Source organism: Eptesicus fuscus, chromosome 5 (genome assembly GCF_027574615.1).
Source record: "Eptesicus fuscus isolate TK198812 chromosome 5, DD_ASM_mEF_20220401, whole genome shotgun sequence".
Classification (NCBI taxonomy): Eukaryota; Metazoa; Chordata; class Mammalia; order Chiroptera; family Vespertilionidae; genus Eptesicus; species Eptesicus fuscus.
This window is the reverse complement of record NC_072477.1, coordinates 33,591,963-33,615,577: the sequence shown is the minus strand read 5'-3', so window position 1 is coordinate 33,615,577 and position 23,615 is coordinate 33,591,963. Positions and strand designations below refer to the sequence as shown.

The window sequence follows — 23,615 nt, the reverse complement described above, 5'->3', positions numbered from 1 at the left end:
ATTAAATTTAAAGGCATTACAAAGCCAAATTGTAATCTGAAAGTCTCCAGAGTTCTCTAGCAATAAGCATAGGGCTTTGGGGGAAATAAATTTAACTATCAATTTAAAAGGTTTTAATTAACAAATTATTTTGCAACTCAAGATTTTCTTATTTAGGTCTGTAAAGTCACCTCTATTTTGTTTAAACAATCCTCTTTAAATCAGGCACTGACCAATAAGTTTGTTACATTCCGTGGAAATAAACCTTCCCAATTGTTTTCAGATTCGAGCTGCCTTTACCCATAAATAAAGAGATTACATTTATATGTTTGTCCTTTGTCTAGGAGTATAAAGAAAGAGATGAATGAAATGAAGTCTTATTTCACTTACAATGTTTATTTAGTTTGCTTGATTTTCAGTAGTTTCAATTTCCATTGTTTCTTGAATAGACACATAAAAAATATATCATAAACTTTAAAGTGAGAAAAGGAGATTAACAAGACTGATCACTCTTTTTGTATTCCTCCTATGGCTTTTAACTGTAATCGACTTTTGCTCCAAATACTATCTGGAATATGTTAATGACATTCTTCCTTTAAGAATTACTCAGGACAAAGGCTTTAGTCTGGCAAATCACCAGTGGTTATTAGTCTACAGCTATACAGGAACTCTAACTTAATTGTTGGCTGGTCAAATCCTTGAGCTTAATCTAGAAATAACATTCTTAAAGTTATTTGTATATATAATACTAGAGGCCCGGTGCAGTGTGGTCCCTTGTTCTGGCCTGTGGGGATCCAGCCAAAACTGGCTCTCCGACATCCCCCTAGGGGTCCCAGATTGCGAGAGGGCGCAGGCCAGGCTGAGGGACCCAACCGGTGTGTGATCGGGTCAGGGAGAGACCACAGGAGGGCTCCAGGGTGTGTCCGGCCAGTCTCACCCAATCCTGGCCCAGCAGCATGCTAACCTACCGGTTGGAGCATCTGCCCCCTGGTGGTGAGTGCATATCATAGTGACTGGTCAAATGATCAGAAGGGCAATTAGCATATTAGACTTTTATATATAGAGATGAAGAAAGCTGTGTGTTAGCTCTCTCCCAGTCTTGTACTGGGTAGGAAAGACACAACAGATTTCTAATACTATACTATGACAATTACTATACTTTTATCCAAAAGACCTGCATCCCCTCCCAAAAGAAAAGCTTAATGTACATAATTCAACTACTTGATTTCTGAGCCAACTTTTTAATCTAAAAGGTTAGCTATCTAAACTGTTATCTAGTCTTTATATGCAGCTAAGATAAAAATTTGTCCAGACAGGTCATCTTGTTCAACTAGATTTTCAGAGAAGATAATATTAAAAGTGCAGTTATCAGATTTCTTTGGTATTTGTTTTAAGCCCATAAACAAACCACAAGTATTTAATTAATTTGTTTTTAATTAATCAATTAATAACATATGAAAACTGAAAGTTCTGTGAAATAAAAAATATAGAGGAGCACTGACCAGTGTGTTCAGTGGTTACAGTGTCGACCTGTGCACCGAGGGTGAAGGGTTCAATTCCCTGTCAAGGGCATGTACCTTGAGTTGCAGGTTCAACCCCCACCTTGAGTTGGTATACGTGGGAGGCAACCAACTGATGTGTCTCTCTCACATCGATGTCTCTCTCTCTCTCTCTCTCTCATCTCTCCCTTCCACTCTCTAAAAATCAATGTAAACAATATCTTTGGTGAGGATTAACAAACAAAAATGTAGAGGAAAAACGTACCTTTTTCTATATGTTTATGTATGTTTACAACAGTCAATATTAATTGAACCATGACAAATACATTGAATCATTGGTAGTTGTTAGATTGATGGAAATACTTTTAAAATATTTTTCTTGAGAATCCAGTTTAAAACTATAGTCTATTGAGTGAGGTGGCCACCTGGTGATGGAAACGAGCACTGCAGGCACTGTTTTGTATGAACTTGATGTCATCTTCTACAAAAACCAACTGAACCACAAAAATATAGTAGCGCTGTCCAACAGAAACATAATGTAAGTCATACAGGTAATTTAAAATTTTCTAATCACCGTTTTTAAAAAGTAAAGAGAAACAGGAATTTTCATAATACATTTTTATTTAACCCAATATATAAAAATATTATTTCTGCATGTAAACAAGGCAAGAAAAATAGTTTATTTTTTCATATTAAGTCTCCAAAATAGGATGTGCATTTGACAGCACATCTCCATTCGGACCAGCCACATTTCAAGTATTCACAAGTCACACGTGGCCATGGCTAGTAGATCTAGAGCAGATCTAGAGAAGGAAATGAGAGCTGCCATTTGCTTTTAACGCAGTTCATTCATTTCTCAGCCCCTCTCCTCTGGCCACTCTTTTAAAAGTTCCTTCTTTTCTCTCTTTAAATTTTACTTTATTTTGTAAATATTTTTTGCCTCCTGAACATTTTAGAATACTTAAACGACCCTCAAAAGCTTGTCCGAAAACAAGAATACAAGAAGACACTTGGAGGGCCCATTTCTGCGGGGAGGAAGCGGGTTGGGAGGTGTCTGCCTGCGCGGCCCTTCCATTAGGCTGCGTCGGCGCTCGGCGGCTCTGTGCAGCGCTCAGCTACCTTCCTGGAAGGCAGCGGTCGTGGGCTGCACAAGGGAGGCCACGCCGGTGGGGATCAGGGACTGTCGCGTCCGGCATCCTTGTGACATCACAGCGCCATGCTTTAGGGATTCCAACCCACCGAGACTGCGGGTTTCCAGGCCCTGCGGTTCACAGGTTTTCAATGAGAGCGAGCAGGGGGTTCGAGGAGGCAACTAGGTCCTCGCTACGATGCGCACAACCCACTGCTTCCAGTCGCGTCCTCAGACCCAGCGAAAGCAAGTGAATAGACCCGCGGGCCGCAGGCACGCCACCCATTTCCAAGTGGCACTACTAGCTCGGTCTTCCGTTTGGACCCCGACTTCTGCTGATTGGTTGGAGGGTGCCGCCACGTGATCCAGAAACGGTCCGCCACTGCTTCCCCTGCCCTTCCCTCCCCTCCCCACCCAGAAGTCACCCGAGGCTGCGCGCGTTTCCTGGGCAACGGCTAGGCTGAGTGTACACATCAGGCCAGGGGCTAGAGAGGGTGTCGTGCCTGCTGCTGCAAGACAAGGATTGAGAGGTTGGAGCGGACTCGTCAGTCTCTATTGCCTCAGCATCCATCTTCTCTCTGGCATTTGGTGAGTGTCTGTCACACGTAGTCTGACCCTTGGAGTTTAGGCTCCCCTCTTGTCTGTCTCCAGCCACATTAGGAGTAAGACAGGAGAGAAGCAACATTGAAGTCAAAGGACCTGGGAATGGTGCAAGAGGGATAATAAGGAGACAGTGACATGGCTTTATCTGAGGCCATCAGTGACCAGAGCAAAGTTTACTGGTAAGCTGAGGAGGAAAGGGAGGGTGGCCCAGAGCCACAGGTACAGCCCTTACTGCTCCTGAGGTGCTGGGCAGGGAGAAACCACCTGGATACTGCTCCCCTCCAGCCACAGGGGCATTTGGCCCGTCAGTGGTAATGGATGGATTCTGACCACTTTATACCCAAGGGAGGAAACAATTTGATCATACAGGGCTTCTCGTTTGTAGAAAAGAAATTTGATTCTCTCAGAACGACACTCTACCCAGCGCTCATGGCAGACAGAAACATGGTCCTTTACACTCTGTTATTATACTCTGATTGGTCATGTACAGCAAGTATTTCATTTATACCATAAAGGACCCTGTGGTATGACAATTAATTCAAACCATTCAACAAACTTTTATCAAACACCATGTGTGTGCCAGGCACTGTGATAAGTTCATGGTCTCTGCCTTCAATGAACATGTAACCTTGTAGGGAGGAAAGACCTGCAAGCATCACAATACAGTGAGGCAGGTTCCATATATAGGGCATATATGCATGCAGGCCTTAAATGGAGTCACAAGGAAGAGAATGATTATAATACTACCAGACCGAAAGTCTTCACACAGAAAGTTCTCGATTTAAATCTTTAAGGATGTATGGAGTATGCCATTAAGTCAAGGGAAAAGACATTTTAGGTTAGGAAAAACAGCACATGCAATAGTATAAAACTATCCCAGCCTGTTCAGAGAAATACCATTATGGCCGAAGCCTGGGGTGGTCTAGGGAGTTGGTGACTGATGAGCTTGAGAGGTAGGCAGGAGTCAGCGCACAGAGACCATGAATACCTTCCAAGGGGACGAGTGTGAACAAATTTACCTTTCAGGAAGCTGGAATTCACAGTAGAGGAAGGATTGGAGGGAAGTGGGACTATAAGGAGGGCATTCAGTTAAGGTGAAATGATGAGGGCCTGAACCAAGGAAGAGGCAATTGGAATGGAGAGGAGGAAAAAATTTGATAGACAATTTAAGAGGTATATGCAGAAGGATTTTCATGCGTGAGTGAATGTGGGGGGAAAGGAAAAGAGTGGTTGAGGGTAAGTCCCAGGTTTCTGACTTGGATGAGTAGAAGGATGGTGCTATTTACCAAGAGAAGGCACACATTAGGAGAAGCAGGCTGGCTGGAGAATATAACGAGCTCAGTTTTGAGCATACTGAATTCGAGATGTGTGTGACACATTCAGTTGGCCTTTTCCACGTGGTTGGTTGGATTTGTTGCACAGGGAAGAGGGAGATACAGATGAGTAATTTTTCACCAAGAAGGAAACAATTGCTCAGAAAAGTAGGTTTGAAATAACAAGTGGAGAAAAGCCGAGGAGAAAAAGTCACACCAAAGAGGACAACTTAAAGAAGAGAGTCATCAGAATTGTCAAATGCCATGTCAAAGTCAAGTTGAAAGCTGAAACATGCCCAGTGTCTTTATCAATTAAATTATTGTTGTTCTTGATCAAAGAAACTATAAGGCCTAAGCTGTCCCCAATCAGATTGCATTGAGCTAAGAACTGAATAGAGATAATGGAGTATTGCTAATGACTAGAAGTAAGGTATCTAAAACCAGCTATTCTTAGAATACAGGCAGGAGGATTTTTTAAAAGTTAGCAACCACCTAACATTCATATATTGAAGAGAAAAGAGATGCTAGAAAAGAAAAGATGAGAACACATGAGAAAAAGGAAATGCTGACAGAGCAATAGCCTGAAAGAGACTTAAGAGGATGGGATCAGTACACAGGAAGAGAGATTAACTTTGGACAAAAAAAAAAAAAAAAAAAAGAGAATAATTTTACTAAGACAGGAGTCAGGAAGAGAAAGAAATACGTGTTTAGGAGGAGATGGAATTTAGAATGCGTGTTATGATGGCATCACTATTCTCTGGGACAAGATTATCTCCTGGAAAAGAGAATTTGAGAAGAGTGGTGGAAGTTTAGAATAGTCTCTAAGTCATGAGTCCCAGATCTGTAGCTCTAGTCCTACTCTCCTTGGGAAAGGAAGCTGAAGAGGAAAATATAAAATAACTGTTGTTGAAGATCCAGCTGAAGTTAGAGGCATGCATTTGTAGTAACTTAAACTCCGTGCTGATTATGTGAAATCTTCCGGCAGCATTCCAGAGCAGAAGAGAGAGGTGATGGAATAAGTCAGAGATCTGAGATTTGAAGGGTGAAAGCTGCAGAAGCTCCTAGTGGTTCCAGATCCCCTGGAGGGACTAGAGAAGACCTGTGGGCCCTTAGATGAGCAGGTCCTGAAAAGAGCTTTCCCAGAGTGCAGGGGAGTGAGTACAAGCTGGCCAACAGAACACATGTCTTGATGGAATCAGAAGCTTTAGCTGGAAGCCTTGAGCCTCCTTGTGACTAGAAAAAGTATACAAAGCTTATAAGTACCAGAAAGGTCCAGGGTTCTCATAATTCATATTTAATTATGAAAATTATAGAATTTGGCATTTAAAAATTATTTTTTGCTAGTTAATTATGAATAACACTACTTTTTTCCTAAATGAGGGCGTTGATGAAGGGAAAACAAGGTGAATGCCAGGTTAAGTTAGTATCCCAAATATGTATATTTTTCTCTATCAAGAAAAAGTCTTCTTAAATGGAGAGCTATACCTTGTTCTCAAGAAAGACTCAATACTATAAAGATGGAAATTCTTCCTAAATTAATTTTTACAATGGAGTCTCAAAACCCCATGCAAAATTTTAAAAACCAAATACAAAATAATCATAAATTTTATTTGGAAAAATAAATATTAAAGAATAGCCAGGATTTTTCCAAAACAGAATATGATATGGGAATTCACAATATAAATCACAGTGTTTAAAACAGGATAATACGATAGAAATAGACAGAGTTGAAAGAGAGCACACATTGGAAAGTCCAACATTAGACTCAAGTACATGTGATAATTTAGTGAATAACAAAGGGAACAGTTAATGTCTTCTGAAAAAGCTATCTTGGACATACACTAGATAACTTGGATCACCATTTGGTGCCTGTGGGGGTAAATTGTATTAAATCTATTTAGTTATTAATTCATATCATCTAAAATGAAGAAGTTGGCTAATTCATTTTAATCAACATATATTAACATGCCAGATATGTCGCTAAGCCCGTGGTTTCTTTTCTTTGCTCTGTAAGTACACTTAGGAAACTAAAAGACATGAACTGGAGGCAGGGTAAGGGTGTAGATGAGAGATGACTATTGTCTTCAAGTGGTAAATTAGGCTCATACTGTGGAAGAAAATTATACTTGTTTTATATGAACCCAGAAGGTAAAATGGCAACAAATAACAAGAAGTTATGAAGAGACAGTTAAATTCAGAATAAAAAATAACTTTCTAACAGAAACCTTTATAGATGCAGTGGACTGTCTTGGGGCCCAGGCAGATACTTGGTAATGTACTGTGTGAAGGTTTCAAGCCACAGGTGGGCAGTTGCACCTAAGTAGGTTTAAGAGCCCTTTCAATGTGGAATGACATCACTCTAGTGTTTAATTTTTTATTTTCCTTAACAGATAATATATTATCACCATTATTTTTAATGGAAGATGATTGAATGTGAAAATCTAAACCAAGAAGAAATAATTAAAGAACTGGTGAGTTAGGGCCAAATTTATTTCCAACCACATCTGTAAGAATATTAAATAGAATATTTTACACTACTTTCTGGAGTTTACCTAGAGATTTCTTCTACAGCGTGACCTTTGGAATCAAAGAAAAATTATACATATGGTACAACATTCCTTCTTATGAGAGTAAAACATGGCATCAGTGCAAATGACAGTTTATAATTTTTAATGGCAAAAACACATTTTTATTATTTTAAATAGGTTATAACCCAGTTTCTTTTTTGAAAACAGTGTTTATGCAATGGTTTATCTTATGAGATGGTTGTACAAGAAGGATCAGATACTTCAAAACTGGAGATGTTTTTCTCAGGGTATCCCTGTATAGTCGGATTATCATTATTTCCTAATTTAACAAGTCTCACAATCATTGCTCAAGATATAAAAGAAATTTCAGGATTAGAGACTTGTTTACAACTCAAAGAACTTTGGATTGCTGAATGTTACCTAGAGGTAAGTCTAAACATATAACTTTACATGAAATATTTTATACTGAATTCTATGGTTTTGGAAAATAATTCATTGAAATATATGCTTGAGACGTGGATCAAAACAGATCAGTGAGGGGGGAAAAGAGACCATACATGATGAATTGCACTAATACCCTTTATCCAGTAAAAGAAAACAAAACACAAAATAGATAAGTGGGCAAAAGATGGAAATAGATTTACACATAGGAAAAACTAGAAATAAAGAATTAAAACATAGACACATCTACTTTTTTAGTAATCAAATCAGACCAAATAATACCCAGTATTGCTTAGGAATTAAATCAGTTCACTTAGATACTATTGCTAATGTGAAAATTATGACATTTATATTGAAAAGCAATATTGCAAAATGTGTGAAGAGCCAAAGAAAGGTACATACTATTTGACTCAGAAATCCCTATTCTAAGATTTTTGTCCTAGAGAAGTAATTCAGCAGCAGAAAACAACTGTATTCATGAAGTTATTTATTGCAGTATTATTTATAATAGATACATTTTTGAAATATAAATATGCCACATATAGGGTTACTTTAAAGAAAATGATTATAAACTTCCTGAAATATTTTGTAATTATTAAATATTTTCATATTTTAAAATTATGAAATATTTGACAATTATCAAAACATTTTAGACAGTCTTAAGTTTAAAAAAACACTAATCTGTAGAGGTATTATGATTATAACCATATAAAATTAGGTGCAGAGTTGATTTAAATAAAAATAGAATATACAATTGAAAATAGTTGTATATAGGTGCAGAGGTTATATGTTTTTCCTTTAAAAAACTTAGTTAGCCCTGGCCAGTGTGACTCAGTTGGTTGGAACATTGTCCCATACACCAAAATGTCATGGGTTCAATTCCCAGACAGGGCACATACCTAGGTTGTGGGTTCAATTGGGGTGTGTTGGGGAGGAAAACAATTTATGTTTTTCTTTCTCTCCCTCCCTCTAAAAAAAATCAATGAACAAATCCTTGGGTGAGGATTTAAAAAATTTAGTTAATTTTGCTGGGTATTTATTTTGCAATAAAATTTGACTTTTAAAAGAAAATGTACTTAATATCTACTTTATTATAAGGATTATGGTAAAATGTAAGCTAACACTACTCAGTCTGCTCTTTTTTTTTTAAACAGAAAATTGGAGGTCTTCGAGAATGTAAAAATTTAGAAAAACTGTATTTATATTATAATAAAATTTCTAAAATAGAAGGTTTAGAGAAATTATGGAAACTGGAGGTTCTTTGGCTGAACCACAATACAATTAAAAATATTGAGGTAAGATAATTTCACTATATGTAAAGTTAATTACTACTATGGAGTTTAAACCAGAATGTCCAAGATCTTATTATGCTTAAGAGCCAAAATACTCATGATTAGCTTAATTATTGTTGTTAAGAAAAACTAACAAAGAGAACTTCATCTACATTATTTTCTTTATTCCTCCCACAAAGCCTGAGAGGTAAAGTGTTATTTCCTCTTTGGAGGTTTTTTTAAAAAAGAGATTTAAATAAGTTTATATATTACTTGCCTAAGATTATAAGCACACTTTTCCCTATTCCCCTTCCTCTTCCTCATTTCCTCTCCATTTTCTTGTTCCCTTCTCCTCCAATAACTCTTTCCAGGTGCCAGAGAAACAAAGATGGCTTCATTGAGGCTCCCACTTACTTCTGTGCTCAATGCTCAGAACACCTGGAGAACTAACCAGATTGATCAGATGGTTTATAAGTATAGATTTTATTGATTTCTCCTAAATTATATACTGTCTAAATTTTTAGGGCTTGCAAACTTTGAAGAACTTAAATGATCTCAACCTTGCTGGAAATCTAATAAGCAGCATTGGTATGTACTGTTTCATTTGGAATGTAAGGTAATCTATATATATAAAAGCCTAAGCGACAGTCCGACCATCCGACCAGTAGCTATGATGCGCACTGACCACCAGGGGGCAGACGCTCAATGCAGGAGCTGCCAAGCTGCAGTGACTTGGCAGCTGTGGTTCTCGGGTAACACCCCTGGAACCATAGAGGAGGGAGCCCAATTCCAGGGTGCATCACCCTAGAACCACCCTCTCACAATCCAGGACCCCTTGGGGGATGTCAGAGAGCTGGTTTTGGCCCGATCCCCGCAGGCCAGTCCTCTAGTGCTACAATAATATTTTATCAGTATAAAAAGTACATTTCTTTTTTTTAGACCTTTTTGTATGATATCTTTGCAAAGCATTTCTGAATCTATGATTCTAAATCAGAGGTTACTAATTATACAGTGTTGTTGTTTGTCTTACTTACCTGCAAGAAATGATGCCCATATACAATTCAGAAATATGACAGGATATGAACAGGAGGTAAAACAAGAAATTTAATTTTTCTTTCATCTTGTTTTTTTAAATTAAAGGTCGATGTCTTGATCCCAATGAACAACTGGAAAAATTAAACCTTTCTGGTAATCAAATATGTTCTTTCAAGGTATGTTTAAGTGGAATGAATTTTTATTTACCAACCTGGATCATGAACCATCTTATTGCAGAAAATGGACTAAATAGCCAGCCCCCTTTAAAGAAATAACTTGATCATGTTGGACTATCCAACACTCCTGGGAATTTTAGAGTTAGCTGACTAAACTGACCCTAATGATCTGACACTATTAAAACCAAATAACTACTTGGCTTTTAAGGTACTAATTTCTCTTAGTTTCCCCCTGGTCTTTCTAACTATACCTCTTCTGATTACTCATCCTTTCATAACATCTAAAAAACGGACTGCCCCAGGTCAGTCCCAGGGTCTTTTCTTATTTCTGTCTGCATTCACTCAGTAAATAATCTCACCATGTCTAAGACTTTAAATACCTTTTATCCACTTATGCCTCCTAGATTGGTATCTCTACTTTCCCTCACAACTCCCTAAACTATAGATATCTTCTGTGCTGACTCAAACTGATTTCCCCTCTACCGAACCTTCTTCTCCTGCAGCCTTCTCTGCCTCTCTAAAGAGATCTTCATTCTTCTACTAACATAAGCCAAATACTTACCGTCCTTTTGACTCTCCCATTCCTTCAACTCCATTCAATTCATCAGCAAATTCTGTTGGCTCCACCTCAGAATATGTCCAGAGTCTGACCATTTTTTTACCACCTGTATCACTACTGCCCTGGTTTAAGACACCATCATCTCTAACATTCATTATTGGAAAAAACAAAACAAAACAAAACCCTCCTAACAGGTCTCCTTGTGTTAACCTTTTTGCTATGATGTGTGTTCTCCACCCAGCAGTCCATTCCTTTAAAAATATGTCAGATCAAATGACTCTTCTGCTCAAAACCCTCCCCTGACTTCTCTCATCTCTTTCAGAGTAAAAGCCATTAATCAGTGGTTACAATGGCCCACAAGACACTAAATTATCTAGTTCCCCAACTGTCTCTCTGACCACTCTCCCCTTTGCTTACTCCTCTCCAGCCATTCTGATCTCCTCACTGCTCCTTGCACACACGCACCTTAGGGCCTTAGCACTTGCTGGGATAGTCTTCCCATATATTTTCATTGCTCATTTCCTCATTTCTTCCAGGACTTTGGTCAAACATTATATTCTTCATGATGCCTTTCCCGCACAATTTAGGTAAAAGAGCAACAGCCCCTACTGCCCTCCCCATCCTGAAGCACCCCCATATCTCTTTCCCTGTTTTATTTTTTGTCTTGGCACTGATCCACACCCCTTACAAGCTTCGTGAATACAGGAACTTCACCTGTCTTGTTCACTGCTATGTTCGCAAGGCTTAAAACAGTACTTGACATGTAATAAATCTTAACAAACATTTGTCAAGCACCTGAATGAACGAGAAAAAAACATAAAAAGACTTCATGCTTATGGCACATAATGTGGGTGGAAACATGGCATTCATAATTTTGACAGTGTCAGATTGAAGGTGCATATTCCAACACTTCCCCTATACAATACTGAAGAAAGATGAGCAAATTTACAATAGAAATAATTTTAAATTGATCAGTATTAAAATAGACATTCTTTTACTCAGAGAAGAATATAAGACACCAAAAAGCTATGGACTGAGGCAGAATGTTGTAAGCACCTTAAAAGAAATTTAAGCACAATTTTATTTTCTTGATCAAAATCAAAAGGGAATATTTGATGTGGTCACACCTTGAAGGGTTGACAGAATTTTGACAGGCATTGTGGGCCGATCTTCCAGGCAGTGGCAGGTAGGCATTCGAAGATGGGGAGAACAGTATGCACAAAGGCATGGAGGTCAGAAATCAAAGGGTATATTTGACCAGAGGAAGCTATGAAAGAGAAATCCAGAATTCCATGGGAGGTAATGTTTAAGCTACCAAAACTACGAGTTACCTAAGGAATGCGCATTCTGTACAAATTTGTGAAATGGCCTAAGTGGTGGAAAGGGATATAGCAAATTCAAGAAACTAGAAATCCTGTGTGGCTGAACAGAGTGAGGGAGAGAATCATGAGTTGAGGCTGAAGAAGATGAGGCAGAATGCTGGGAGGATAAGGGATTGCCCTGCCAAGAAGCCAGATGGAGGGTTACCTTACGCTGGCTAGCTGTGGCGGCCTCATGTGGCCAAGAGCATGGACTTCACAGGGGGAAAGATCTGTCAGTTCTGGCCCTGCCACAAACCAGATGCAGTGGTAACATGAAGTTTAAGTGAAATGATAATGTAAAGATCTCAATAGTAAACACTCAATAGATATGCAATTTTATTATTATTACTATCACATTTATTATGTTAACCTATTCTCTTTCAATCTGGGGAGAAAATAGGGTTATTGTGAACATCAGTTGTATGGCATAATATTAAAGAGGCTCCCTATAATAATGATAGCTATCCTATATAATAAAAGCCTAATATGCTAAGTGTCCGGTTGACCGGTCGGCTTCAACCAATCAAAGCGTAACATGCTAATGATATGCTAAGGCCGCTCAACCGCTTGTTATGACATGCACTGATCACCAGGGGCCAGATGCTCTGACTGGTAGGTTAGCTTGCTGCTGGGGTCCGGCCGATCGGGACTGGGTGAGATGGGCCAGACATGCCCTGGAACCCTCCTGCGATCCCTCCCCAGCTGGCCAACCTCCCGTGTCTCTCCCCAGCCCCAATCATGCACTGGTGGGGTCCCACAGCTTGGCCTGTGCCCTCTTGCAATCCAGGACCCCTCAGGGGATGTTGGAGAGCTGGTTTTGGCCCGATCCCGCAAGCCAGGCCGAGGGACTCCACTGGTACATGAACTTATGCACTGGGCCTCTAGTTTATTATAAAAGCATTGAACACAATTCACAGCAACTTGTACTATTCTCATCTTAAGAATATTCCTGAAACACTGTTATCTTGAATTTTTATCTCTAACCTTTCCATCCACCCTAAAAAGATACTATCCTAGTAATGCTGGAATAATTTCTGTGCCACTTTCCATCCACACCAGGTAGCTCAACACTAATTTTCAGTGATGAAAAGGACTTCAATGTCATCTGACTTTTGAGTGTGGGTGGGGGGTTTCTGTGTAAGACTTCAGAGTTCACAGTCTCCTAATCCAGACTGATGGTCAAATGCAACATAGTCACCCATAAATTAAAGGGGGTCTTTACTTACAAGAAGCTCTGAGATTTGCCTCCCTTGTTCCTGCTGAATTACACCAAATAACTATTTGCACAGCTCTGACCAGAAACTGCCCTTTCAGAGCAGCTCTGCTTAGCGCCACTCCTCCCGTGGGCCCAGCCCACAGCTGCAGCTCCTGCCTGTGAGTCAAATTCTCACTTGTCCAGAGAGAGTTTGGAGACACATTGGCTACCTAACCCTGTTACTTTCTCCTCTAACAGCCTGACTTCACTACTTGCTTCCCCATTCCATTTGTGCTTTATCTTCAGAATTACTGTTTCCTCGCCCTTGCTTTAGATTTCCCTTAACTCTGATTCTGACTCTACTATGTAGCATTGCATTCCTTTAAGTCCAATCCCACCATAGCACCCTCCTACCCCAGGAACCACCCTAGTAATGCTATTGTTGAGGAAAATATGAGGATATCCTGGAGGTTGGAAGAAAGTAATAATCAATTCAATTCACATATTTATTTAGTGCCTACTGTGTTCGAAATGCTGAGTGCTGGGGATGTAAAGTCAAACAGGTCACAAACCCTGCTCTCAAACAGTTTATCTCAGGAATTGCCAGACTTTTTCTATAAGAGGCCAGGTAGAAAATATTTTAGGCTTTGTGGGTCATATGGCCTCTGTCACGTGTTCTTTTTAATTTTTTCCGCACAACACTTTAAAAATGTAATCACCATTCTTAGGGCCAAAGTCCATATAGATAGACCCTTGGCTTACAGAGTTATGGATGAGCAAGCAATTGGCAGTACAGCATGATAAATTCTATCACAAAGGTAAGCTAGTGGCTAAGAGTTCATAGGAGGAACACCTACCCCAAGCTTGGGGTGAAGAAACAGGGCTCCTAGAGAAGAGGAATTTTAGGTTGAGTCTTGACAGATTAAGAGGTTAAATCGGGGTGAAGTCCAATCCACTCAAAGGCAACAGTTTGAGTGAGGGTCTAAAGATAAGGTAGGGTCTGGTACACTCTCAAATTTCTAGTTGTTCAGTACGTGGCTAAAGCATAAAATGTCAGGGTTTAAATTGGAAGACAGAAGACTGAAGGGTGAAGCAAGGGCCAGATGCCAAATAAAGGCAGGTGGAAAGATGGCTGAAACTTCAGGATAAAAGATGTTAAGGAGAAACAGTCTGGAAGTGCATTATCAACCCCTCTGCTTCCATAGGTTGTGAGAAAAATGAGGCCTCAGGAGAAAGCTAGGTTTCAGAAGTCCTTAATAGGTAGAAAAGGCATTTACAGAAAAAAAAAAAATTAACAACTGAAATTCAGGAATTTGATGGTGACTGTAATAGAGCCAGGGCCCCATGGCCTTTGATGAGAAGAGCAGATCTGCAGGCCTAGGAAAATGGCGAGCTGTGTGCCTCGGTGGTAAGTGTGGGGAAGGCTGGGGAAGGGAGTAGGAGACTTACAGGCACAAGGGGGCGGTGTTACCAAGGAGCTGCGCACAGAGGAACCGTCTTACTGAATGTGCTCAAGCGACTGGCTCCAAGGTTCCAGGTGAAATACATGATTTAGTAAATATTCTTTGGCCTTTTGAAAAAAGTACAATTTACACTCATAGTTATATAGAGTCTGCTATTTAGTTATCGATGATCTACATATATTTAGCGTGTTTTTCATTAGACAAGAACATTTTATCCATCTAGATCACTTTAGCATATTTAAGCAGATGATTAGGATGCATTACATTATAGTGATCTTGAGTGTTCAGAAGCCCTCTTTAGAAATGGACAGTTGTCATTAATTAAACATTATTACTGCTGCTGTTTTAGGACCTTACCAACTTAACCAGGCTTCGTCGCTTAAAGGATTTATGTCTGAATGATCCTCAATATAAAACCAACCCAGTTTGTCTGCTGTGTAATTATTCCACACATGTACTGTACCACTTGCCTTGCCTTCAAAGACTTGACACATATGATGTGTCAGCAAAGCCAATCAAGGAGCTGGCAGATGTAAGTGCATCCCTAAGCGGGTATCTGTGACTTAAGTTTAATTAACTGCTTCTTTCTGGCTGTGTCCACATATGGCAGGTAGTATTATCTTGTCAGTTCTTGTCACCAATTCTACTTTTGCCCCAGTGAGCTGGCTATTTCACACAGATAATATACCATTAATAAAATAAGTCCTAAGATCTCAATTTTGATGACAGTGCCGAAAGGTGAAATAATAATAAAAAAGTTTTTAATTTATACAAAACTAAAAGGTAATCTGACAAATTTTCATCACTGTTAAGATTATTTGCACTAGTGCTATATATACACAAACATTAATAAAGCCTAAAGAAAGTAGAAATGAATCAAGTGACTTCCTCTCATTTGAAATTTTATGTATAAAAATGAGAAAATATCCATGGTGGATGGTAGTATGCTAGGATTAGGTAAATTTTAATCTAATTAAAGATGATTTGGGGAACCATTCACACTGCCAAAATCTTGAAGATCTCTGAAATCTTGAAGAGAACTATTCTGGAGCTGCTGCTGCTGGTGAACCTCCCAGTAGAGGGTCTACTTTGATGTGCTACTAAAGGGTCTGTAATTTCAGAATGGAGTGCATAGGGAGTCACCAGGTTTATTAATAGTCTTTCACATTATATTTCTACCTCTCCCTGCCACATTTGTTCATTCAATTAACCATCCAATAAATAGTTTTTGAGTAGGTAGAATGTGCCAACCACGTGGATCCCCTCACATATGACCCTCCCATTCTTTCTTGTGGCTCATCCATCATCTCAAATAGATAATGTTTTTATTCTTTTATCGTAACTTCTTTCTCTTCTCTTGCTAGTCTGCGAATTTATTCTAAAATTTCATTCTCTCTTTTTTTCCCCCCCAAAACTGGGATTATCATCCCTCCCACCCCCATCTGAGAAATAAATTGTCTTACAATATTAAGTAAATGGCTAGAGTTCTTGTCCACTAACAGATGTTTGGAATCATTGAAGGGCCAAGGAGGAATGCCTTCTCTAACAATGTTAAGTCTAAAATAACAGCAAAGCTTTGCAGTGAAAACCATATTTTTATATCAGGCTATAGTTTGACATCAGGCTGTTACTGCAAAGGTGAGCAGGGTGAATATTATTCATGATATTACTTGGCTGATTCATTTATCTAACACATGACATCCCAGGCACAGTTCAAGGCTCTAGAGACATAGAGTGACCTAAGCAGGCAAAATCCCTGCTTTCTTGGAGCTCTACTGAGAGCAAACAGATAATAAGCAACTAAATAAGGAAACAAGCAGTATATCAGATGGTGATCAATGTTATGGAGAAAATAAACAAGGGTGAAGAAAACAGGATTGTTGATAGGGGCAGAGGACAGGGTGTTGACTATTTTATATAGAACTAGAGGCCCGGTGCATGAAATTCGTGTATGGGAGCGAGTATCCCTCAGCCCAGCCTGCACCCTCTCCAATCTGGGACCCCTTGAGGGATGTATGATTGCCCGTTGATTGGCAGTCAGACATCCCTCTCACAATCCAGGACTGCTGGCTTCCAACTGCTCATCTGCCTGCCAGCCTGATCACCCCCTAACCACTCCCCTGCCAGCCTGATTGATGCCTAACTGCTCCCCTGCCAGCCTGATTGCCCCTAACTGCCCTCCCCTGCAGGCCTGGTCACCCCCAACTGCCCTCCCCTGCAGGCCTGGTCACCCCCAACTGCCATTCCCTGCAAGTCCAGTCGCCCCCCCAACTTCCTTCCTCTGTCAGCTTGGTCACCCCTAACTGCCCTCCCCTGCAGGCTTGATCGCCCCCATCTGCCCTCCCTTGCAGGCCTGGTCCCTCCCAACTCCCCTCCCCTGCTGGCCATCTTGTGGTGGCCATCTTGTGTCCACATGGGGGCAGCCATCTTGTGTGTTGGAGTGATGGTCAATTTGCATATTACTCTTTTATTAGATAGGATTGTTGGGGAAGGACATGCTAAAGTGACATTTGAGCAGAGATTGGAAGGAAGTAAGAAAACAAGCTGTTCAGGGATCAGCAAATGTAAAGACCTTGATGCAGAAGCATGCCTCATATTTAAAGAACAACAGAGGCTAGTGTGGCTGGAGAAAGTGAGGGTGAGAGAAGTCAGAGATAAAGACAGGAATGGTGGAGAGCAGATCATGGGAGACTAGAATGTTGTGAGGACTTTGGCTTTTACAATGAGTGAGATGGGGGCCACTGGAAAATTTTAAGCAGAGGGATGACGAGATGACATGTTTTAAAGGGATCCTTTTGGATAATGGATTAATAATAGAGAATTAGAGGAGGAAAACGTGAAAGCAGAGAGATCAGTTAAATTCCAACAACTTGGATGAGAGATGTTGATGGTTTGTTACAGGGTTTTAGTAGAGGTGGTGGTGGAAAGTAGTCAGATTTTGGTGGTAGTTAGAAGGTAGAACTCATCTGGATTTGCTGATAGATTGGATGTGAAGTACAGAGGAAAGTAGTACAGAATAAGTCCAAGTTATTGGCCCAAACAACTGAAAGGGGAGGAAATTGCTATTTCATGAAATGAGGAAGAGTATGGGAGGAGTAGGTTTAGATGGAAGAATTATGGCTTAATTTTAATCTTATAAATTTTGAATAACCTTTTGAACATTCAAGGAGTATATCCAATAAATAGCTGGATATATGAGTCTGCTCTTTTATAGAATTGCCTGCATTGGATTAGATTGATAATTTAGTAATTTGCTCACTCTAAATAAAATGAGTTCACTTAAAGCATCCTTTCATAGATTTGAAAAACAAAACAAAACAAAAAAACCCTACATGAAATCCTGTTCTTAGCCATGCTTTTAAAAAATGAATTAATTTTACATTCACTTTTAATTCTTTTTAATTTCTTTACTTTCTCCATAAGTTAATGAGATAGGAAAAATGTAGTTATGTATTTGCTTTAGTAGCACTGCCACTTTAGATAAATGATACTATTTTATAAATTAAATTCTATCTCTTTATGTTGTCATCTTGGAAGTAAATGTGAATATGCCTCACATTTAAAATATTATCCATAAGGAAAATCTTTGGAATTTTATATTTCGCTTATCAGGTTTAAATATAGAACATCATCATTAGTAACTTAACATGCAGATCTTTCAAATTGTTAGTTAGAACATATTGCACTCATAATATACTGCTAATAGTTACCTATAATGTTTTTTATTTCAGTTAATCTTTTCTCTTTTCTCACTTTTAGACCACAGCAATGAAAAAGATAATGTATTACAATATGCGTATAAAAACTGTTCAGAGGCATCTTAATGAAGACCTTGAAAAACTGACTGATCGAAAATGTAAATTACAGAAGTTGCCAGAAGAACGAATAAAACTATTCAGCTTTGTGAAAAAAAATGTAAGACATACTGCTGTAAATTTTCAGTGGCCACATCTTAAGGAAACTGGTGAATAAGATAGCATTATATTTTCATTTTATGTATATATACACATATACACATATGTTATTTTAATTAATATTGAATTTCAAGTCAAGCTTATTCCCAAAAATGTATTGATTCCAGGTGTTTTACTAAGCCTCATTCTGTGCTTACAAGTATATAGTTCAAAATAGGTATGGGTTTAATACATAAAAATTAAAAAATTTTAATATATAAGAATTTTAAAGTAATTAATTCAATATGATTCAGAGTTATAGAGATTTGTTAGACTTGTTTTAGCCTCATTTTTATTAGATACCAGTAGGTTACACTCAAATTCATTTTCTTGTCTAAAAGGATGACATATTCCTTTACTAATATTATTAAGGTATACAATAAGGTCAGAACTTTATATCAAGCTATACTTTAGTAGTTATATTGTGTGTACCTTTTTCACTTAGAATAAATTAGGTTTCCTTTACTAAAAGTAGATCCTAAAAAATTAAGGATTATTTATCTCAAAACAGAACTTTGCATATAAAAGAACTATGTATTTTTTAAGTATGAGAAAATAATGAGTTATTCAACAAATGGTGTTACAAAACTAGTTGAACTACTTGGGGGTGGGAAAGTTGGACCCTTAGTTCACATTTTACCAAAGTAAATACCAATGGGAAAAAGATTTAAATGTTACTATGAAAAAAATTAAGAATATATAGATGTAACTGATCTCAGCCTACCAAATAAAAGAAACACTAGAAATCGCAAAGGAACAGAATGTAGATTTGTTTGAAAAAAGAAGGTAAAATGCCTTTGTACTAAAAAGCATAATTAATGAAAATAAATAACAAATGACATTCTGAAAAAATTGTTTTCAATAAACATGTTAGACAACATGATATCCTTAGTATAAATGTACCCATAAATAAAACAAGAAAAAGTAAATAGAAAAATTGATCAAAGTACATCAATTATCTATATAATAATAGGATAATATGCAAATTGGTCAGGACACTGTCACATAACGACCTATCAGCAGGGACCTGAGGCTGCTTGGCGCCTGGCCAGGGTGGGGGACCTCAGGCTGCACCCCCACCCAGCAGGGCTTGACAGGGGACCTCAGGCTGTGCCCTTCTGCCCTGGTGCTGGGCCAGGAGACCTCAGGCTGCACCCCCTGCCCCAGTGCCAGGCTGGGGGACCTCAGGCTGTGCCTCCCGCCCAGCAGGGCTTGATGGGGGACCTCAGGTCATGCCCCCTGCCCAGCAGGGCTTGATGGGGAACCTCATGCCATGATCCCCGCCCTGGCACCATGCCGGGAGACCTCAGGCCACGCCCCCTCCAGGGGACCTCAGGCCGTGCCCCCCGCCTGGTGGGGCTTGACGGGGGACCTAAGGCTGTGCCCTCCACCCTGGTGCTGAGCCAGGGGACTTCAGGCCATGCCCCCCGCCCTGGCACCAAGCTGGGGGACCTGAGGCTGCACCGAGGCACCTGAGGTTGCATTCCCACCTGGTGGGGCTTGACAGGGGACCTGAGACTGCACTCCCCACCCAGTGCCAGGCTGGGGGACCTGAGGCTACGACCCCCCTGCCCGGAGGGGCTTGACAGGGGTGGGTCTGGCCAGGTCTGGGTCTCCTGTGATTTCGAAGCATGTGCAGGTGGGCAGGGACTTGACTCTGGGTCTCACGGCACGCCTAAGACTCTGACAGGAGGGATATTTTCATATACATTTTACTAATTTTCTTTCATCTCTGACACTTTTATTATAGAGAAAGGGCAAATAGCAATATTAAAATATTTCCTCTAATTAATTCCCTTTTAATGTGCATGATTTCATGCATTGGGCCACTAGTCATTTTATAAAAGAAGAAATTAAAAATGACTAATAAACATTTGAAAGAACCTCAGCCGATTATTAATCTCTGAATGTGAATTAAGATAATGAGCAGCCATTTTCACCTGTAAAATAGTCAAAGCATAACACATGATAGTACTCAGCCTGGTGAAGATGGGTGTGACACTATTACACCACTGATGGGAGTATAATTGGGTCAGATATGGTAACAGCCTAAAACTGCTCAGAGCCTTTGACCCAGTAAATCTACTTCTAACACTCTATTCTGAAGATTTGGATATATTTCTTTATATAAAGCTATTCATTATTACTCTATTAACAAAAATAACAAAAACCCTGGAAACTACCTAAATGTTGAAAATGGACAATATTTTCAAACCAATTTCTTTGCTTTTCTAACCCTAACCCTAACCTTAATCCTAATATTTAAGGTTGTCTTTCACTTAGCCAAAAGAAGTTGGCTGACTGAATTTATACCAAAGTTATAATCACCTGCTGGCCATGTTTTATGAATTTTGGTCTATTTATTATCTAGATTTCTACTTTGTTCATTTAAATTAACTACATATTTAATAAAGTCCACTAAAAATATTTGCTATCTGGTACATTGATTTCAACAGTTGGAACGGGAATTGGCTGAACTCAAGGGATCTGGCAAAGGGCAAATTGAAAGACCCAATAACAATAAAGTAACCGAGCTTGAAATATTAAAGAACTCTGAAACTGTCTCAGAAGAGCCAAGCCTTCAGCAGAAGATACAGACCAAACTAAATGCCTTGAATGAAAGAGTAACATTCTGGAACAAAAAACTGGATGAGTATGTTTAATAAATTATCTAGTTGTTCAAATTTAAAACATGAGAGAATATAATGTTCTGGGCCATCAGTTGAGCTCAGTGTCCCCTTCAGGAGTGGGAAGAATTATAGTATTAAGTAAAACATGGAATGTGTTTCCTAGTAGAGATAGGCATCTTTGGTTCAGAGCTGACATATAGGTTTTTTTTAAAAAAATATGTTTATATTGATTTTAGAGAGAGAGGAAAGGAGGGTGTGGGAGGGAAAGATCAATGTGAGAGAGAATTATCGATCAGTTGCCTCCCATTCATGCCCCAACTGGGGATTGAACCCACAACCTGGGTTTGTGCCCTGACCAGGAATCGAACCAGCAACCTTTTGGTACATGGGATGATGCTCAACCAATTCAGCCACACCGGCCAGGGCAAGCTGGCATATAGGTTTTTACAGAGGCAATACTTAATTAGGAACAGTGAACATCCACTGAGTGGCATTCTGTCACATCACTACTCTAGTGTCTGCAAACTAAAAATATTTATGTGTTTTTTCAAACTAACTGCTACCAGTGCAAAAGCTCATGGCATGGAGGAGACTGAGCAAAGCACACACACAGCTGTGTGGAATAATGTAGAAATGAATTCAGGTTGAATGTTAACTAGAAATATAAAGCAAGAAGACTTAGTAAGTATTGTGATTTCTTTTTTTTTATTTACTAGGGCACCAAGTGGGTAAGTTAGTATGCCCTGCAATAATGCTAACAAAATAATAACTAACATTTATTGAATTCTTATTGTTACTCAGTGCCAAACTCTTTGCCAAGAGCTTCACATGCATTTTGCATATAATCCTTAAAAAAGCCTTTTCAGTTATCAGTACCATTAATATTGCCATTTTACTGAGAAACTGCAGCATAAAAATGTTGTGACTTGTCTAAGATCTGAGAGCAAGTGGTAGAGCCAGGAGAGTCTTTGAACCTTCACTTGTTCTGAGATTAACAAATATTAAGGTGATTTTAGTTGCCAAAAATATAATGTATTTTACATGGTTTAACTATTAACACCACACTGTCTTTATCCATTGACAAAAAGCCTTGTATTTTAACATCAGCTTCTTAAAAAATCAATCATGAATTTCAATGTTGTGACGTGTAGATCATTTTAATAGTTTGATACATTTTTTCTTCAATAGAATCGAAACAATTTATCGTACTGAAACAAAGCGAAAGAAGAAAAGTAGTGGGTTATTGATCCCATTTTTGTCAATTGAGTTGGAGACTGTAGGAAATATCCACTTTGAAGAAGGCACTCGAGCTGATGAATGGTAACTCTGTTTGAAATTTAGTTATAGGTTTAAAAATAATTCTAAGTGCTTTGGATCATCAACCAAAATATCAACTTATAAAAATGTTAAAATACCCCATTTTCAAAACTGTTCTTATATAGAATATTCATTCATTGAGAATTGACAGTTACCTATTTTACCATCTATACGTCTTTCTGTTTATATCATTGCCATAAACTAACCTTGAAAACATCCTAATGGTATTTCATTGCTCTTTACCCAATTTCCCTTAGCCCAAAAGAAGAATATAATTTAAAAGTTCATGGTCAAGTATTAATTTTATGTATGTTTATACTGATTATTTCTGGACAGACTGTAGTGCTGGATTCTGAATATTGGGCGAGAAGTTAGAACAGAGAAGGAATGGCAAAGCAGCATTGGCAACCGCAGATTACAAACACCAGAGAAGGCTGCCTAAGAAATTTCCTGGCGGCTCCAGGATCAAAGTCAAACCAAGCTGTCTAGGGCTAGCTAGAGCTCGGGTGCACATAGACTGTACAGGTTAAAGAAAGGCATACACTTGAAAACCAGGAATCCAGATGGCCAGTGCACTTAGACAAAAATAGAGAGAGCTGCCAGAAACAGAAGCAGGAAGCCAGCACCCACACTTCAGAAACAAGGCCTCCTGGTAGACACAAGGAGGTGGTTGTGTTTCCTCAACTAGAGGATACAACCAAAAAAATAATGATCTTTCTTTAAAAAAGCCTTTACAGAAAAGTATCACTGATTATTACTTTCACATTTCTGTAATCAATTTCTCAAAATTGGGAAACCCATGAAATAGCCAAAGATTGCCCTAGAACTCTAGGAGCTTACTGCAAACTTGGGTGTGTGGACAGAGACCAAGAAACACACAGAGCTACAGAATGGACTTGGTACTTCACCCCAGGGGATGCTTTTACTCGCAGTCAGTGTTGAAATAAACTGTGATTCTTTATGGAATCAAATGCAAAATTTGCATTAACTTTTTAGGAAAAAAAAAAGTGTGATTGTTATGGGTTACTTTCAACCAAGCCCCCTGATTTCTAGTAAATGTGGTTCTCAAGAACCTTGTGGGTACCTTGGTGGAAAAGTGTGAGAAGCTCTGCCTCAGGAAGAAAGAGACCTTTTGAAATCTTTTTTTTGTATCAGTACATCCA

The 23,615-nt window shown here is 39.0% G+C and overlaps 1 protein-coding gene across 1 annotated transcript in view; it reads left to right on the top strand.

Moving 5' to 3' along the window:
• The first annotated feature begins 2,102 nt into the window (after positions 1-2,102).
• The window catches only part of LRRC9 (leucine rich repeat containing 9), a 95,403-nt gene continuing 73,890 nt past the window's right edge, over positions 2,103-23,615 (top strand). The window contains exons 1-10 of the mRNA XM_054715482.1: positions 2,103-3,195; positions 6,914-6,994; positions 7,259-7,477; positions 8,647-8,787; positions 9,288-9,351; positions 9,904-9,974; positions 14,902-15,084; positions 18,312-18,467; positions 20,962-21,158; positions 22,324-22,455. Coding sequence (XP_054571457.1) covers positions 6,947-6,994; positions 7,259-7,477; positions 8,647-8,787; positions 9,288-9,351; positions 9,904-9,974; positions 14,902-15,084; positions 18,312-18,467; positions 20,962-21,158; positions 22,324-22,455 — 1,211 coding nt within the window. The 5' untranslated portion in view covers positions 2,103-3,195; positions 6,914-6,946. The remainder of the gene's footprint in view (positions 3,196-6,913; positions 6,995-7,258; positions 7,478-8,646; positions 8,788-9,287; positions 9,352-9,903; positions 9,975-14,901; positions 15,085-18,311; positions 18,468-20,961; positions 21,159-22,323; positions 22,456-23,615) is intronic.